The 14,250-nt window shown below is 36.1% G+C and overlaps 1 protein-coding gene across 3 annotated transcripts in view; it reads left to right on the top strand.

Annotated features, from left to right (window-relative positions):
- ADCY1 (adenylate cyclase 1) overlaps positions 1 to 13,358 on the top strand; it is a 165,325-nt gene extending 151,967 nt beyond the window's left edge. For all 3 annotated transcript variants that reach the window (XM_084510067.1, XM_084510065.1, XM_084510066.1), the window contains 3 exons: positions 616 to 730; positions 2,946 to 3,070; positions 3,976 to 13,358. In XM_084510067.1, coding sequence (XP_084366193.1) covers positions 616 to 730; positions 2,946 to 3,070; positions 3,976 to 4,314 — 579 coding nt within the window. In that variant the 3' untranslated portion in view covers positions 4,315 to 13,358. The remainder of the gene's footprint in view (positions 1 to 615; positions 731 to 2,945; positions 3,071 to 3,975) is intronic.
- The last annotated feature ends 892 nt before the right edge of the window (positions 13,359 to 14,250 follow it).

The following is a 14,250-nucleotide window of genomic DNA, read 5'->3' as shown; positions in this document are numbered from 1 at the left end:
TTGTAAGAAACCAGGTTATATTCTGTGAAATGCTCACAACAAACATCTGCAGCTCTCTAGCAACAGAACAACTTAACCATGGGAACTGTGCTTTCCATTCTTCCCAGAAATCAGAAAAAGAGAGGAGTGGAAAAGGAAAAAATAGGGAAGGGAAGGGAAGGGAAGGGAAGGGAAGGGAAGGGAAGGGAAGGGAAGGGAAGGGAAGGGAAGGGAAGGGAAGGGAAGGGAAGGGAAGGGAAGGGAAGGGAAGGGAAGGGAAGGGAAGGGAAGGGAAGGGAAGGGAAGGGAAGGGAAGGGAAGGGAAGGGAAGGGAAGGGAAGGGAAGGGAAGGGAAGGGAAGGGAAGGGAAGGGAAGGGAAGGGAAGGGAAGGGAAGGGAAGGGAAGGGAAGGGAAGGGAAGGGAAGGGAAGGGAAGGGAAGGGAGAAAGAATCAGTATTTGAGAAAATAGTGCATATGCTGTAATCACCATCAAAAGTTCCTTTCACGGGCAGGATAATAGGTTAAATTCCTTCCCTAAGCCATCCAACTTGGGCCTTTCATTGCTTTTCATATCGGTATTTCAGCTGCTTCTTAGTACCAAACAAATCTAATGTTTAACACCATTTTGTTTCTAGGCTAAAAAATCAATTTTTTCCCATCTGAGTGCACTGGCAGATTTTGCAATAGAGATGTTTGACGTTCTTGATGAAATCAACTATCAGTCTTACAACGACTTTGTCCTACGAGTAGGTAAGTCACATTCTACAATTATCACACAAGAGGAACAATGTTGTTTTTTAACTTTCCTTGCGCTGTCTGGAAAGGACTGCCTGCCCTGAATTCCTGAATAAAACTGAGAAGCCTTCTTGTAGAATGTGCACATCCATGTAGAAGATGAGCAGCATGAATGGTCATCACCAGTACTAAAGAATTAGACCTGTGTCCAATTCCAGTGTCTAAGTCTATGCGCACCTAAAAGGAAACGGCACTAATATTTTTATACAATATTATTACTGTATCTAATATTGTGTCTTACATTGCTTTACATTGCTTAACAGGTGCAAACTAATTCCAGCTGTATTTAACTGTTAGGTACTCCAGCATCTGCATAGACATTGTTGGCATTAAAAGTGTGGTGGGAACTTTTCATAAAAATCATAAAATATCCTGAGTTGGAAGAGATCCACAAGAATCACGAAGTTCAACTCTTGTCTCCACACAGTACCTCCCAAAAATCAAACCATATGTCTGAAAATGTTGTCCAAATGCTCCTTGAACTCCAGCAGGCTTGGTGCCCTGACCACTTCCCTGGGGAGCATGTTCCAGTGCCCTACCAACCTCTTGGTGAAGGCTCTTTTCCTAATATGCAATCTGAACCTCCTCTGACGCAATTGCATGCCATTCCCTTGATGATTCTCCCACTTGATTCTCCCACTAATGAGAAGAGATCAGCACCTCCCCCTCCAAATCACCTCAAACAGTCCTTTCTGCCAGGACACAGTTTGAACAAAAATTCTTAATTTATTTCATGGATGGAAGTTTTGAAACAGAAACTTGACCACATTTATAGTCCAGGATTTATAGCAGTAATAGAGATTCAGTGGATGATCTATACATATTTGAATATGTAGATATCTTGTATATATATATATATAGAGAGAGAGAGATTTAATTTTATTAAAATATAAATCAAAACAACTTGCATCTTGATATTTTTCAGTGCACAGGGGAGCTTTTCTCCAGAATTCTAGGCTTTGGTGTACAGTTTCAGAAGTTCTACCTTTGCTTTTTTTTTTTTTTTATGCTGTTATTACACTTTTTTTTTTGCCAGTCTTCACACCTGTCTTGGTGAATAAGTGCTGTTTAATCCAACAAATAAAATTCTCTGGTCTTCACAGCAAGGTCCTTCCCATGGAATCCTTTATATGCTATTTCAAGCCTTACCTCTGTGAGTACATTTTCCCAGCCTGCTTAAGGAGCAAGATTTTCTCTTCCCTTCCTTCCTCCTGTCTCACTGCTCTCCAATGAAAACCAGCTAGACAAGGGGAAAAGTGAGGCTGCTAACAGCAGGATAGTAGGAAAGACCAAAGACAACAAGGATGGCAGCAGCAGACTTATACATCTTTGACCTTCTGTATATCCTGATAATCAGAAGTCTGAAATTCTTTTTGAACCATGTTACAACTGTTTTTTCCAGGTTCAGAAAGGGGTAGAAGACAAATATTTAAACCCCATTCTGCTGTATAACTTGCCTGGGAAAGACTTTGCATAGAACATTATGGAGGATTTCACATTTACAGTTCCTAAAGGGCACTCAGAGAAAAGAACATCCCATTTTTTTCTTTCAAACAAGTGTCAAAATCTGTCAGAAATGTAGAAGGAAGCCCAGTGTTTTCCTGAAAAAGATGCTTGAGCTGTTTTCACATACTTTCTTCTTACAACCTGTTCTGAGTTGTCCTGAGTTTTCTAGTAGTGATAACCACTATGACATGCTTCTCTTACCCCATTCATTGTGCTTTCAAGGCCACTATTTCTGTTCAGCTTGGAAAATCCCCCACTAGAAAGGCTTTGTATGAACAGCCACAGTGGAAGTCATAGCAAACAATTAAAGGTCTTTAAAAATTTTTCTTGAATATTTCCACAGACAAATTGTGTAGTACCACTACTTTTCTTCTTTTCTTAAAAATAATTTAAAAAAATAAAATCAACAAATGGGCTAATTTTTTATATTGTTTATCATACTGCATTTCCAATTAGATATCTATGTATATGTCTTTGTTTTGTATCTAAAACTCTTCCAAATTCGAAAGTCCAGTTAGTGTTAACATACATTGTGTTCTATGACCAATACAATTCCAGGACACTTGTGATAAGTCTGTTTTATAAGATTTATGTTTTCCTTCAATAATATGCTGTAGTGTTTGAAACAACTGAAAAAACAAACTCATTATTGTTCTGATTTTAGGTATTAACGTTGGGCCTGTAGTGGCTGGAGTCATTGGAGCCAGAAGACCACAGTATGATATCTGGGGAAACACTGTAAATGTTGCCAGCCGGATGGATAGTACTGGAGTGCAAGGGAAAATTCAGGTGACTGCATTCTAAGATAATTTTACAAACTTTATATAACTGCTGTTTTATATGTGTTTACATTTTTAAGACTCCTTAGAAATGCAGCCTCACTTGATTTTGTGTTTTTTGTTTGTTTGTTTTGTTTTGTTTTCTGAATAAAGCAAAATTCTCCAGATGAATCAGGAAACAGATATGTAGTTGTTTTCCATGATATGCTTCATTACTTCATAAAATCCAGATAAATTGTTTCCCATCAGAAGAAACAGGGTTCTCTGCTGCATTGCACTCAGCTGGAGGCAAGCCCAGGAATGCCAACACTGCATGGGGCACCCAGTGTGCTGTAGGAATTTTGCCTGAATAAGGACTACAAGGAAGGGATCTGTGTCCATTTGCATCCTGCTGCATTTTATATGGCTTTAAAAATTCCTCAAATCCTTTGGATTGGAGATGCTACACAGGCAGAATATTGTTTTTCTACTAGAGCTTGGCTAGAAGCAATGCTGCACATCTCAAAATCTCAACGAACTCTTTATCCAAAATACCTGTTTAGTCTCCAGGGATCAAAAGGCCTTTTGGAGTAACTTACCATCAGTAGAACTGATACAGCTTAGAAAAGTGGAGAATTTGGCTACATACTTCTGACAGACAGAGCTTAATTTGGCTGTGTAATTATTCATCTTGAGACCAGAATTTCTGCTTCTGAGATTCCAGTTTGGTCAGTGATTTTAAATTCCTTAAGAAAGCTTTTAGTGAGCCCAAGAGCAGCAGTACATGTTAATTCATTCTGCTTATGGGTACTTCACAACAGATAAGTAAAATAGGGAGGGGTTGGCAGTTTTAGGATTGACCTTATATGAACAGAAAAAAAAAATGAAAAGCTAATATTTTTTTCTTTTTTTGTTTCTTCTTTTCCCTCTCTTCAGGTTACAGAAGAAGTTCAGCGGATATTAAAGAGGTGCAGTTATGAATTTGTGTGCAGGGGTAAAGTCAGTGTAAAGGGAAAAGGTGAAATGTTGACCTATTTCCTGGAAGGAAAGGCCAATGGAAATAATCCACAAACACGATCTTTAAACTTAGAGCGGAAAATATACCCTTATGGAAAATCAAACATTCAAACAAAACTGGGTACCAGCTGTCCATCAGTGTCCTCAGTTGCTAGCTTTACCGTAAATGCTGGGCTTGGAGCAGTTCAAGCATCTGCCACTCATACAAATCAAACACTGCATTATCTTCCCTCTGTGCCGGCTGTGAAGGAGGCGTAGAGCAAAGGAGATTTGGTTGTGCCATTTGCAGTGAACTTGGAAAGCAATGGTTCCCTGAATTTTTACCAAGAGATCAGAGGTCATATAGGCCATGGCATTAACCAAGGACCACTACAACCCAACCAAAGAGAACTTGGGAACTGTGTAATGAACTCTTGGGATGGAATATATAAGGGCTAGCAATTCTGTTAGAAAAGTCAAAACCTGATTTTCTGGAAATAAGGAATATTTTCTTGACATTTTTAATGGGTAAATGGAAAAAAATGAGATAAACGTGCAAGCAATTATTTATGAGTGTGTGTGTATATATATGTTTTAATTTATATATGCACATATACAAACACTCCTACGTAGAATTAATATAGTTATATATATATATAAAAAAAAAAAGAAAAACGTTAAAATATGTATTTATTTACACATCCACCTACAATGACATAGCAAAGAGATTTCTCTTTCTGTCATAGCCAGCATTGTTGGGTCTGGGATTAGAAAAGCTGCATTTAATTGTGGAGTGTGTGGCAGATGAAGGTTCTCTTGGGCTACAGCAAGAATTAGAAAAACCGTGCTCCCAATGCATGAGTTAAAGCAATGAGAAGTGTTCATTGCACTGTCAGTGGCAGATTAACAAAGGCTAGATTCAGGTAATTGCTAAACCTTATGTATTTTTCAAGCTCTACTTGCATGCTCCAAAACTTTGAAGAAATTCCAAGTCAAACAATAACACTAGGTTGTAAAATAGATAAACAACAGAACTTTAATTTTGGCAGAAGAGCAATACGTTTTCTTTTTACATTGGAAAAAAAAATCCATTGGAGAAAAAAAAAAAAAAAAGGTGTTAGAGTTTAAAAAGTTGCTAATTCCTCAGAGGTCATCAGATTCTGTGTGAGACAGAGGAGCCACCCCCCAAATAGAGCAATACACTTCAGCAATATAGAAACATTCCTTTATGTATATTGCTGATTTTATCGAAGAGCAGAAGGATGGTATTATAAATTGGATGGCTTTTGTAAACAGCATAGGTCATGTAACTCGGTTCCAGGGCTTAGCTATACCTTTCTAAGCTGCTCAAAGAATATTCCTGTACTTCAGACAAACATGCTGTTGCTAGCTTTGTGCTGTTTGTATATTTGCCAGGTCTTATGTCTTAATTGATTTCTAAATTAATGCCATAGTTGTTGTTTTTTTATATCTTGATTCTATCCAGGCTCACTCCTCAAAGCTGTACATTTATAGAAAGCTATAATTCTGAGAAACAAGCACAGTCAAACTTTGCCTAACTGAGGAGCACACTGGTAAACATACCATGAAAGTGAAGGCTACTCTTAACCTGCATAAAAGGGAATATGTTGTGACTTCTTTTTCCTTTAATAGAGCCCACATCCTATCATAAATCGTTTCATTTTGAAACACCAGTCTAGATGTGAAATGCATTGCGTAGGAGGGGGTAGTCTAGAGTTACCTGGCTGTGGATGACTGGTGACATGCTCCATGAACAGCTGCCATAATGGGGATGCACAATCTAACCAGGCTCACTGCTTTCCAAAAGAGAAGCAAAGCTTCAAATTGTCAAAAAACATGCAAAGCTTCATTTTAGTTAAAAAAAAAAAAAAAAAAAAACTGCAGAAGTTGTCAAGATTGTACATTAGGAAACATATATAGTATATTCCACATTTCCTATTTTGTTACTGATTTCAGTGGAAAGAGGATACTGAATGTGGTTCTTCTACAATCAGCATATGGACAAATTTTGTGTAGACATGTACAAATAGTTAAAGAAAATCTGCAGGAGTTTCTGTTCCCTGTGTAGCTGTGGGACTCCACTGGTTTTCAGCAAGGTTTTACCTGGTATCCTGTCAGCTAGGTGCTTGATTACAAAGATAGCACAAATACTGTTGTGATTAAAACAACTATAAGAAATGTAAATTGTTTCCTAACTGTTGGGTGTATACACTCTGTCTGACCTGTGAAAAGTCAATGCATTTCTTTATATTCCTAACAGCTATCCAGTTCACAGGTATTATTTTAGAATTACATAATTCTGTTTTGGCGCCATTCAAAGCCATTTAAATAAATACACATAGAGAACACAAACTTAAAAGAATAAATATTTACAAAATTAAACTGAGTAAAAGGTATCCCTGCAAAGTGCACTGCATATTTTAAGTTTTCTAATAGGTTTATAAGAATTAAATCACAATGCAATTAAGTGACATATTTAACCTAAATGGAAACTATTGCGTCCAGTAGCATTAATCACTCAGTTTCACTCCCAAAGAGACCAAGCCACACAATATTTGTAGCAGTGGACTTGATACAATTTCACTGATAGTAATGAAACTTTTTTTCACATGTCCTGTTACTACAAAGCCGCTTCAGATCATAGTGTAGTACATAACCACATAGACCAAATATAAACATTTATCCACTTTCAAACCTTAAAATGGAAGTATTTATATCTTACTTTTTTTTTAAACAGGTCCAAAATATAATCATATTGCCATTGTTTCTTTTGTCATTAAATTAACAGTGAGCAGAAATGAATTGCTCCCTGTGCTGATATTCTGGGGACTGTTCTTATTCCCAGACTCTTTTCCAGCCTATTCATGGAGTAATGTCAGTGGAAAATCACGTAGCAAAGAAGATCTTGTAGCAAAGGTTCTCCATTACCTTGGGCAAAGGTTTTTTAAGCCTGATCCTCTTCTCCAACAAATGAATGAGGCAAGTGTCTTTTGTAAGAATATTTTTCATGTCGAATGGAAAGGACCAGATAGGTGCTCTCCATTGGCTAGCTACCTGTGGGATCCTTTTGCCTCTGGAGCAAGGTGAGTGCACCAGGATGTCTTTTTGGCACTACAGCTAGTCCAGTTTGTGTGTGCTATCTTAAGCTATCAGTGATGGTGTATTTGAAGTCAGTTTCCAGACTTTCTCCTCATCCTAACATTAATGTTTTTGTTGTGGTTGTTATTGATTTATCTTTCTTTTAATGGGAAAAACTGTATTTTTTCCTACTACTCATGAAAAAAGTTCAGCCAAGTCACAAATGAGTAAAAAGCCATATGAAAACGATAGGCAGTATTAATCAGACATTCCAGCAGGCAAACATCCATTTAAATCATGATATAATGAAGCTGTGCTCTTACCTTTATGCTTTCCCTTTTTTTTTGTTCATATAATTTTCCCCCTTTTCCTTTTCTTGTGTACATTTGTTTTATTTCAGATCTTGTATAACAGCTTTAAATGATAGCTATAATGTCTCTGTTCTTATCTAGTAGTAAGATTTCTGATAACCCCACAAATGGATATTTTCTGCCAAATTAGAGAAGTCTGTCGTAACTTCTTTTATTGGCTGAAGATCACATGTGGCCAACTCTAATATCTTTACAAACAGTTCTGAGGGATTTGATTTGGACTTACTTTAACAGGTGCAATTGCATTTCCTATCTTGCATTTATTAATTTCCTGGTCAAGTTTTGAAACTGTTGACTAGGTGACCTTGCTGTAGCCCCAGCAAGGAGTCAGTTCTGCTGCACAGTACCCAAAAGTCCCTAACTTTTAACTGAGGGTAGTGACATGGTGTATTGTAGGTAGAATAGCATCCTGCACTTCTGCAGCTCTTAGCTTGAAATAATTAACAGATATGAGCCCTACAACAATGTGATGCCATTTTGGCATGTTAATGTGTGTCAATAGTAAGCACAATTTTTCACATCAGTTTGCACGTTTTCTCTTTAAGATAATAGTAATAGTTAAAGTTTTGTTCTTTATATAAGGAAATAAGTATCAGAGATGTTCAAACTTACTTCACTGTTTTGGGAGCTAATTTCAAAGTGTTCCTGTGCTACCTTTATCTTTAAATGATTTTTTAATTACTATTCTCTGCTGAGATTACAAATTAGCATTCAGATGAATTCCTGGCTAGATATTTCCAAACATTTTCCATTCACATTGAGTAGAAACCTGTTTTATCCAGCCTGTAAAATGCATTGTTATTTGTAGATGCTTCTAAATGTAACTAGTTGCACTCTTGTTTTCACTAAAACACATACAAATTATCCATTGCTTTCTCTAGGTGAGACTGAGAGTAAAAAGCTTCAGCTCACAGGGCTGAATCTGCATCACTTATGGGCCCACAAGGCCTGCAGAAATCACCAGGGATTTAGCATGATTACAAAGGTCAGGAGTTGAACTTCTGTAGGCCAAGTTTTGCTTTGGGTTACAGTGATGTCTCACTCTGGTATTGAACCGACGTCACTATTTTACAGCACTGTAACAGAGTAGATTATAAAAGTCTCTTTCATATTTTTGCCCATAATTTGTCTGTAAGGCAAAAGAAAGTTCTTGGGAGCCACTGTTTGAAAGGAAACAGTATATGACCTGTGCCATTTCAGTGCTTTGAGAAATCCAAATACAATAGTAACTAGCTAGAATCATTTTCATGTGTTGAATAAATACCTGCTTGTAGCAGAATCAAAGTATTTTCTCTGCATCAGCAAGTCCAGATTCTGTATGTGTTCTGCCCAGGCAGGATGACTATTTAGCCATAATGTTCTTTCAAGTTAGAGTTTTGTATTACAGTGAAAACCAACATTTTTTTTAATTTGTGATAAACCTGTATTATAATGCCTTATTTATTTTTAATCTTGTACAGTGTTAAAAAACAACAGAAAACATTGGCCTTTCATGTACTATTCACTTTAAAAGATGTATTGTGTGAAATTTTGTAAATAGTTTTAGCTTTGACAGGTAATTGCATGTACACTTGTATAAAAAGAGGCAAAAAGGCACACTTTTAACAAATTTTTGTAACAGACATTTTACATGTGCATGGAGACTATAAATCCTTTGGAAATTGATGTCCTTTTGGTTTTCCTTGCAATATACTGCATGCCACTCATGCCTGACTTCAGTAAAAAAAAAAAAAAAAAAAAAAAAAAATTTAAAAAGTACAAAACAGTATGTTTTACTAAATATTTTTTACATATCACTTCTGGCACAAAGTTAAATCCACTAGTTGCATGTGTGTTCAGCAAAGCAAAATCTAAATGCAAACAGCAAAATAAGAAGAAAAATAATTTAATGATTGTGATCTGCCAACCTCAGTGTTCCAAGTTCCATAATACAGTATATGAAATGTGTTATCAACATCTATGCTGTTTTTATGAGGTACCTTCTGGTCATTAGAAGCAATAAACTCTACTTACTGTAATACAAACACCAAGCAGATATTCTAGTTCATAATGATGTAATATCTGACATTCAGTGGGTACTCTGTGATACTGCATTTGATGTAGTATTGTCATCATGCAGGACCAAGTGTCATATACATTATTGCTGTATGCAGGTGCAACACTATGGAAGGTAAAGGGGGTGAACTGGCCCATTGATGTTACCCAGAATAAATTTCTAATGTGGTATTAAGTTATTGTATGTGGAAAGTACACAATGTGAATAGATTATTTTACTAGATACATACATATGTATATATATGTATGTATATATATAAATTCATTTTGTTGCCTTATTTTTGTTAAAAATGTTTTTAGCCATTTTCCAAAAACCTTCTATTGCTAAGCATAAACTATTGAACAGAACTATTAGGAGAAGGTTCACCAGGTATTCTGGCTTTGAGCTGCCTGTGTTCTCCTGTGCTGATGCAACTCCTGCTCCTACTGAAGCCATGCTTACAGGGATGCACCACTTATATATTACAGCCTGGCTCACAGTTTGAGCCCCCTGTCTGGTAGTAGCATAAGATCAATAAATCAGTAACCAGTCCTCTTAAATGATTTTTCCATATTGCTGCTAAACCAAACTTTAAATTTTGGAAATATTTGGCATGCACCATTTTTAAAGTTTTTATATTCATGATACTACAATTAGGAACTACTTGAATTACTTACAAAAGTGCTGTATGATAAATCAGGAGTATTGTAGGAGCATAACACTGAGGTTGGTGGCAGAGGAAAAGGGGGATGGACTCTGAATACTTTCTATTATGGATTAACAAGGACTTCTTGTATTTTACAGCTAGTTTTATAATAGGACTTAGGAATCTGTTGGTTTGTTTGATTAATCAAGTGATTGTGGGATTAACTAGGCAGTACACTTCCTGCAAGCAATTCTGTCATCAGATTGTAGATTATCTCATTCCAGATTATCATATCCCAGTTTGTATGTAAGAACAACTACCTTGTATTGATGATTGGCTTCATACAGCAGTTAAGGGTTTCTAACAGTCATAAACTAACTCATCTCAAATTCAGTGGATTTTACATCTCAGTGTAGCATAACGGTTGTGACTAATGACAATCTGGACTCTGCTTCTCTACCCCAACCCTGTTTATGATTGGCTTTTTCCATAACTCCATATAGGCTTTTATTTATTTATTTATTTATTTATTTATTTATTTATTCTTCTTCATTCTTCTTAATGCCATCTCTCACAGAGTTTTCAGGCCACTCACTTCTGAGCAAAATTAAATAATGAATAAATAAGTAAATCTAAATAAATAGAAAAACAAGTAAAGGTTAGGTGGGGCCTGCCTATCACTCTTTAATTATGCTTCAAAATGTCAAACTGCTTGGGCCACCTGGGGCGATCTGTAATCTGACAAATTCAAGGGCATAAAGAGGGAAAGAAAAAAAAAAAAAAAACAACAAAGAGTTAGCAGGTGTCTGTTCACATTCACAAAATTATTCAAGATCTCTTGCTGAACTGCTTTAAAAATTCCAGACAAAATCATTAGAAATAGTTGGTTGTTACCTTTTATGCCTATTTTCTGATCATGAGGAAGCACTTTGAAATCTGAATTAGCATTGGTTAATATCCATAGCCAATGTGCTGAAGGGACTAGTTTTTACTTGTGCCTTACTACATGCTAGAGGATCTGCTTCTTTATACTGGGATTCCCTGTTTTATGTCTATTGTGGCATCAGACATGTCACACCAGCATAAGACTGCAGGAACAAACAGTGCTGTGCATCACTGTGAACCTTTTTTATTACTTTCTTTCCTACTTTGGTTTACTACCAGCACAGCTATGCCAGTGCAAGGAGTGATCCAAGTCTTCATAAATGAAGGCCATAGACAGGTATATGTGGGTCCAAGTTAAATAAAGAAAAGATTTTCTAGAAAGCTCAGTGTACACACTGAGCTGAGTTTTGCAGGATATCTGGCCAGATAGCTTGGAGCTCCTTTGAAAAATCTGGCTGCCCTCCTCTTCAGAACACGCTTGTACAACGTGCTGATTATATATATTCAGTACACTTACCTACAGCATGTATCTGCACTGCCACATTTCCTAGTTTAACAGTCCTCATTGCGGGCAAGGCTGAAGTGTATTTTAATTACCAAGATTCTGTACACTATTGTGTCTTACTGTTTAAGTGCCTGATCTGCTACTTTGATCCCAGACCTGTCAATTATGATCTCTGTTATGACAATTTTGAGTTGGCACATTGAAGTCCTTTAGGTGATTTCTCACTTCTTTTACTCTTTAGTGTGCATGGGTGCAAAGGTTGTCTATTCTTACATTTCAAATGCCACTCAAGTGATATATCAAGCATTTTCAATGAAATGTACATGAAAATGAACTACTCGTGCCATCACAACATTGTTTAGTGATAATTGCATTTCTAAAGAATTACGATATATAGCCTTTCTCCTTTTATTTTATAGTGATATTATTGTACTTCAATTAAGAAAAAAGAAGTAAAGTGCTTTTGTGAGTTGCTCCATTTACATTTACATATTAGTGTTCAAATTTGGACTTACACAAAGCAAGTTTCTGTTTTGTGTTCAAGTACCTGATTATTACACAGAGGTAGATTTGGACAACATTATGGAATACATTAAAAACTAAAGTAAGGCTCTAAGACTTTACACTCAGAAAAGCAGTGTCCAAGAGCAGTTACTGTTTCTGGAGTAATTTAATCCAATTCAGAGAATTCTAGAACTTCATAATTTCAGCAGTTTCAGCTAAATTTGACCCATCTCTCAAAATCCCTGCCACTAAAACCCATACTGCAATTAACAACATCTGTCCAGGTTTTATTGTATTGATTAGTCCTTGTACTTTGCTGTCAAGAGGTGAATTTTAGCCCTACTGGTACATGTCCATAGTTTCTGCTTGCAAATGAAGTATTTTTCTGATTTGTTAATTGGAAAGATTAACAAATGTATGTTTCCTTCTTTTTATAATTAAATATCCAGTAGCCTAAGGCAGGAAGCAAAAACAGACATGAAGCATGTATTCTACAATCAATATTGTCCTGCCTACACATGAAGACACAGTGTCCATTGTAGGCTTATCTATAATTTTAGGCATCCTAGAAATACTTAAACAGAATAAATGCCATAGCAGTAAGACTAAAAGAAGTTGGGCAAGCCTGCCTGCCTAACACCACACAGTTCTTAGTTCTTTGGAAGTAAAAAAAAAAAAAAAAAAAAAAAAAAAAAAAAAGACTAAAAGACTTCCAGCCTTCCAGCTCATAAACACTGCACCACTTGTTAAGAAAGTGTATGTCATCAGTTTGACCCTCCTGCACTTAACTGACCCTCAGTTGTTCACCTCCATCACATTTTTATTGCAGTTGTTTACTGCTTTTTTTCTTCTGTATGTCCTCCATCACATGGTTGCCAACCTTTTTCTTTTTTAAAAAAGTGTTTTCAAATAGGTGTTAAAGGGAATAGAAAGAGCTTTGACAAAATATTGATAGGAAGTGGCTGCACATGACCGTAAACCCAAGATAAATGAACCCTGCGGTGGGAATGCAGACTCCAGCAACTGGCAGCACTCTGAAAAGTAAGGCTGAATCCTGCCAGCTGCAGAGACACGGTTAAACAGGAGTGTGGTAGCCTGATTCATGCTGTCATGTTTAAAAAATAAGTGCAAACCCATTTCAAGGGTGGTTGTGTAGTCTGTGTGTAGAGTTATTACTCTATTAAAAAAAAAAAAAAATGAAGAGTAAAGCAAGATACAGTTTGGGGGGTTTATGAGGTTGGTTGGATTTAGGTATTCAGTAAGAAAACCACGCCACAGGAATCTTACCAGCTGCTTTAGCTGCATATGTTAGCAGCAAATTCTGCATTGTTTGCAAACTAACTTGAATATTCTGTTTAGACTTTTGGGGGGAAGTCATTTGCATCAGGTAGAGATATTCCATTCCTCAAAAGGAAAATCAAATGTACTGTTTTCTTTATTTGATTGGCATACAAGGTTTCCGAAGATCTTTTAGTCTGATTTACAGCCCAGTACAGCTAATGCTTATATTAACTTCAATGATTGTTGAATTGCTAGATCAGGCCTTAATTTAAGGTCTGTTCCTCTCCCACTGATGTCAAATGTGTTGTTGCCAGTGACTTCAAAGGGACCAGGAGGAGGCCTTTTGTATCATAACAGAAATATCTATGTAGGTAAATAAAACAAATAGTCATAGCTTTAAGAAATGAATTCGTAAGTCAAGATGACATTTTTCCAACTGTTTTAGCCCACTGATACCTATACATATTTTTTGTAACTATATAACTATACACTATATATATATATATGTATGTATATACATAGTACAATACAATAACTTAACACTGGGTAACTTATAATGATAGATTTGCATTAATAATACGGGTCTTTTTATGTAAATAGAATATTGTAGAGTATCTTCCAGTCTTTTTCAGGATTGTTAAATTGAGAAAAGCAATTGAATATTTGTCCTATTTTTATGTTAAAAAGTGAATGGACTGAAATGTTAAATGTGAATGTAAATTTCTTATTGCAACTTTTATACTGAGTGTTTGCACTATTATAATTTCTGAAATCCAATTAAAAATAAAGGAAAAAAAATCTGCTTGAATAAACAACTGTTTGGGATTGCTGTTTGTTTGACTGTTTTTGTGTAGTTGAATTCTTTTTTTTCTATATGAAGCTGCCCTTC

Source organism: Aythya ferina (assembly GCF_964211825.1).
Source record: "Aythya ferina genome assembly, chromosome: 2".
In the NCBI taxonomy this organism is placed as follows: Eukaryota; Metazoa; Chordata; class Aves; order Anseriformes; family Anatidae; genus Aythya; species Aythya ferina.
The sequence above is the reverse complement of the archived record's forward strand: the minus strand, read 5'-3'. Positions and strand labels throughout refer to the sequence as shown.